Source organism: Corvus brachyrhynchos, unplaced genomic scaffold, assembly GCF_000691975.1.
Source record: "Corvus brachyrhynchos isolate BGI_N302 unplaced genomic scaffold, ASM69197v1 scaffold17, whole genome shotgun sequence".
In the NCBI taxonomy this organism is placed as follows: domain Eukaryota; kingdom Metazoa; phylum Chordata; class Aves; order Passeriformes; family Corvidae; genus Corvus; species Corvus brachyrhynchos.
This window is the reverse complement of record NW_008240046.1, coordinates 15,544,187-15,548,831: the sequence shown is the minus strand read 5'-3', so window position 1 is coordinate 15,548,831 and position 4,645 is coordinate 15,544,187. Positions and strand designations below refer to the sequence as shown.

Genomic DNA, 4,645 nt, shown 5'->3' with positions numbered 1-4,645 from the left:
AGGTTTGAGTGAGAGCGAGGGAGCGGGCAGGAGCCCCTGGGCTGCGAGGACACGGAGCTCAGAGCAGGGTGGGTGGTGCCTCCTGTGCCGCAGCTGCCGTCGTCCGTGGGTGGTGGTGGTGGGTGTCATCACAGTGAAATATTCCTGTTATCAGTATAATAGTTCTCAGCAGGTCGCATGTGTAAAGGCGATTCTGAAGCTGTAGAAACAGGAGCTTTGAGGAATGATGAGGAAAAGCTTTTAGAATCACTCGTGTTCGCTTAGGATAAATTTCAAAATACCACGTTGCTTGATGAAATGTTAAATATAAGGAAAATTTTTACTAATTTTATTTGTTCATAATCTCCTCAGTGTTTGCATGTGCTAGATGATCTTTAAGGTCCCTTCCAAACCAAGCTACGCTATGATTCTAATCTATGTGGTACATGAGAAAGGTACATGTTGACCTGCAGAAAGGGGGCTTTTATTTCTATAATTACTTTTTAAAGCAATTTTAATTAGACCAAGTATTTAAATATTAAAGAGTGTGACATCTGCTTTCAGTGTACACAGTATGTCATTTTCCTGCTAGTTTTTATCCTTTCATTTGACAGCATAAAATAGTACACTAGTACAAAGCTGCTGGGACTCGTGAGACCTCGTAGCAGGCAGAGAAATCAGGGTGACAGTAAGCAGGCCTTGGCTGATGAACATGGAGGTACACTCCTCTGGTTTTGAATACAGAGCTAGCTAAGGGATCTTTTTTCCATGCCTGGTTTTGCACATCTGTAAGACACTGTGTGTTGCTTGTGTCCCAAGTAAGTACATTGCATGCCTCCAGGCAGAAAGTTGGGGAATTTTTACCCACTTGTAGCATGTATAAAGCAGTGTAGGAGTTTGTAATTAAGGCACATCAAGAGAGTACTTCAGTGAAACAATTTAGGAAAGAATGTGGTTGAAGATATCTCTGTCGAAGATAATGTCTTAAGTTTAGTCTTTATAGGTTAATATCTTTCAGGACAGATTTTTGAAGGAGTTATGCTCCTAAGGTTTCAAAAAGAAATCTCACTCTGTCAAATTGATTGGTGTTCATCACTTTATGCAGTAGAAGTCACCTCAGGGCAGACTCTAGTAATTGGAAAATCACCATCCTAAGGGTCTTGGACTTTTTAGATTTCACAGGGGCTGCTAACCATGGCCAAAGCCTTGGCCACTGCTGAAGATTACACTGTTAAGGAGAGTTTGTACTATGATGGCTGTAGGGGTTTGCTTGATACCAAAGTGGTATGAATTTAACTTCAAATATTTGAAAAGGCAAGTTTTTCATCTCAGTCATTTCTTGTTCTGGTTTATTTTTGACAAACCTGAATGGCTTGGAGTTAAAATAAACTTTGTTGCACAGCAACAGACTCCAACTGGAAAGCATGAACTGTTTATATGGGAGCAAAATTTTTCTTTCTTTGTATTTTGATAACAGACAAAGAAAGTGATGTTATGCAAGAAATATTTTTATTTTCCTACTTGACAGAATAATAGCCATAAAACTCTCTAAATGTGTATCATTTCAAGGTAATAATACAGTGGGAGATTGCATAGAGAGTAGCTCTGAAATATCACTAACTAGCAGAAGCCTTGCTGATTTGCCAGAAATGTATGTTTCATACATATTTGCATTGAAATTGAGTGCTGTGATTGAAGCAGTGATATGTGTATCTGCCTTGCAGTTAGGGCTATGCTGAAAGTGAATCTGCTGCTGGCAGTTTTCAGCAGGGTCTGAATGGACATTGGGGTGCTAGTCAGGGGGACCTTCACAGGTTGGGAAAAATGGGCTGGTAGAAACTCAAGTTCAGCATTTGCAGGACTTGCAGAATCCTGTGGTTGGAACAGAAGAGTGTCATGGAACAGCACAGTCCTGGCTGCTGCTCAGATGGAAAATGGCTCTGCATCAAAAAAGGACCTAGGGTCCTGCAAATGCTGAGTCAACTAGCATGCCCTTCCAAGGAAGAGGGACAGCTCCATGCTGGGCTCTGCAGGTTGAGGAGAGTGATTTTTACTTCTGATGAGCACTTGCAAGGCTGCACCTGGGTTTCCAACTCCCCAGTAATAACGAGATAATAACAACATACTAGTGAGTACTCTGGTATGATTAGCAGGCTGAAGCACATGGTGCACAAGGAGAAGCTGACAGAACTGGGATTTTATTGCTCTCCTCAGCTACCTGTAAGGAGGATATGGAGGAGACAGAGCTAGACTCCTGTTGGAGGTGCACAGTGGGTGAGAAGCAGCAGATGCAGGTGGCAATAGGAGAAATTCTCATTATGTATTAGGAAAAATTTTCCACCTCAACAATAGTCAAGCCATAGAAAAAGGGCCCAAAGAGACTGGAGTATCCCTCCCTGGAGCTGCTCTGAATTTGACTGGACAAGGCCTTGGGCTCCCTGTGCTAAGTGTATTCTGCTTTGACCAGGTGTTTGGATGAGATAATCTGTAGACATCCCTTACAATTTCAGTGTATTTTCATGTGCTAAGCAAAAAAATGCCACTGCTTCAATCTCACAATTATCTTGTCCTCTAGTAGTGTCATACCTGCTGCTCACCTGCTTCTGAGATTAGACTTTAAACTAGTAGGAGGAGAGAGATATCTCTGTGGGCTCAGCAGAGGCTTTTCTGTAATACACAATGCACCATGCAAAACGCTGAAAGCTTATTACTAACATTTGGAGAAGAATATAGATCTGCAAATGGCAGAATTGACACTCTGACATGTTTTTAATATTCAAACGGTACCTGTTTATTTTACACCAGTCTGAAACTCTTATAAATTCATGACTCAAAGGAAAAGGCATAAAATTCCCTGATAAAAAAAGATGTATTGTTTCAATTAGGAAAAAAATTGAGCTAAGTTATGATAGCATTAGCAATAGTGACTGCTTCCTGGGTTAATAGTCCCATTGTTTTTGGTAGAATGCTTAAGGAGGAAATAGTTAATGTTGTCCAAGTTGGAAAATTAGTTCATACAGCTGCTTGCTGAATGTGTACTGATGCTAGAATCAAAGCAGTACAAATTCTCTTTAATCCTTGTGTGTGTGTACTTGTTTTTCAGACTGCTGCAAGTAAAGAGAGAATCACTGGTCATGATTTTCTTGTTGGACATGTTTACAGAGGTGTGGAGACATTGGGAAAGGAACTTTTTATGTATTTTGATGAGAAAGCTTTGAGGTAAGAAATGAGAAAAAGGCTTCCTATGCATTCAAACTGAGTGTATTTTGGGGGTCATCTTGTTCTTGCTAATTGCACTTCAGAGGTTTGAAAGTGTTACAGAGAAATTTCTCATCAGCCTCTCTGCAGTACAGGAGTACTAGATATAGTCACATGTTCAGATAATTTACTGCTTTACTCCAAGATTCCATATAAAGGTATCTGAAAAGGACAGTTACTTTTTGACATGCTTTGTTTCAAATAGGAAATTGCATTTTCTAGAGACAAAACAGATCCAGTGCATGCAGATCCCTGCAATATTGTGTAGCACTAAATAATTCTAAAGTCTCACCTTTTTACTTTAAAACAAGAAATCAGCAACTTCTTACTACTAATTCTCATTGAATAACAGATACTAGGTTTAATTAGCATGCTTTTTCTATTTGTAATTAAAATGAGAAGATTTCTATTTTGCCCTATTTCAGGACATCTGAGGTAATGAAACACTTTAGAATGAAATTTTATAGATTTCTTAGGGCTTTTGAATGTAAATGTGTAGTGATGATGCATTTTTTTTCTAGTCATGAACTGAGAAGGCAGTAAGATAGCTAAATAGTTGTGATTCTTAAAGTTCCTTTAAAACAGTATACTGGAGCTTGGTAAATGAAAGCATCATCTATTAAATTGAATTAAAAATAACCTTCTGGAAGCATTTAGTGCATTATCATTTGTTAGCAAGATGCAAGAGTTTGGTTTAAAAAGAAATTTGTCTAGGTTTAAAAATAAGTTTGGCTAGTTAAGCCTGTGCAGTACTACTCACAGCACTTCAGAATTGAAAGTGGTTATTGAAGATAAAAGTGACTGAAGCAACTATATCACCTGAACCGACTTGTAAGAAGAGTTTTGGAAAGACACAGGCTTGTAAGTAACTCGTAGCATTAATTTTTTTTCAAATTTTAAAGAGTTAACTTTAAGAATATGCTTAATGACATGTTGTCTTAGCCCATCTGTAAATACTTAAAATGCCTGTCTTTCCTGAAATGTAAGAAAGCTGGGCTTAAAGGAAATACAGACCTGATACTGCATTTCTTTGGTCATTTATGTAGTTTAATCTGTTAAATCTTCTTGTAACTACAAAATAATCCACTTTTTCTGATATACAGTGTATAGTAATAGGACGTTCCTTCTATCTTATGGTTTTTAGGACTTGATTGTACCAGGTGAATTTGTAATAAATAAAATGTATGAGATAATAGCCAGACTTGCCCTTTGCTCAAGCAAAGCTCCTGGCAGAATATTTTATAAAATGTAAGACTTAAAGCATTACTAATCTGTAAAATGAATGTTTGAAAGAGTCTGTTCTTCTACTTTGCCATCTGTGCATTTTTCAGTTTATTTCTTTTATTAATTTTTAATTGACCTGCAGGTTTTGCCTTGGTTGTAGGCAAAGAAAAGCCGAAAACAACAT

At 38.1% G+C, this 4,645-nt stretch overlaps 1 protein-coding gene across 2 annotated transcripts in view; it reads left to right on the top strand.

Moving 5' to 3' along the window:
* Positions 1–4,645, top strand: part of NEIL3 (nei like DNA glycosylase 3) — a 28,437-nt gene continuing 23,792 nt past the window's right edge. For both annotated transcript variants that reach the window (XM_017744581.1, XM_017744580.1), the window contains exons 1-2: positions 1–68; positions 3,083–3,198. In XM_017744581.1, coding sequence (XP_017600070.1) covers positions 3,173–3,198 — 26 coding nt within the window. In that variant the 5' untranslated portion in view covers positions 1–68; positions 3,083–3,172. The remainder of the gene's footprint in view (positions 69–3,082; positions 3,199–4,645) is intronic.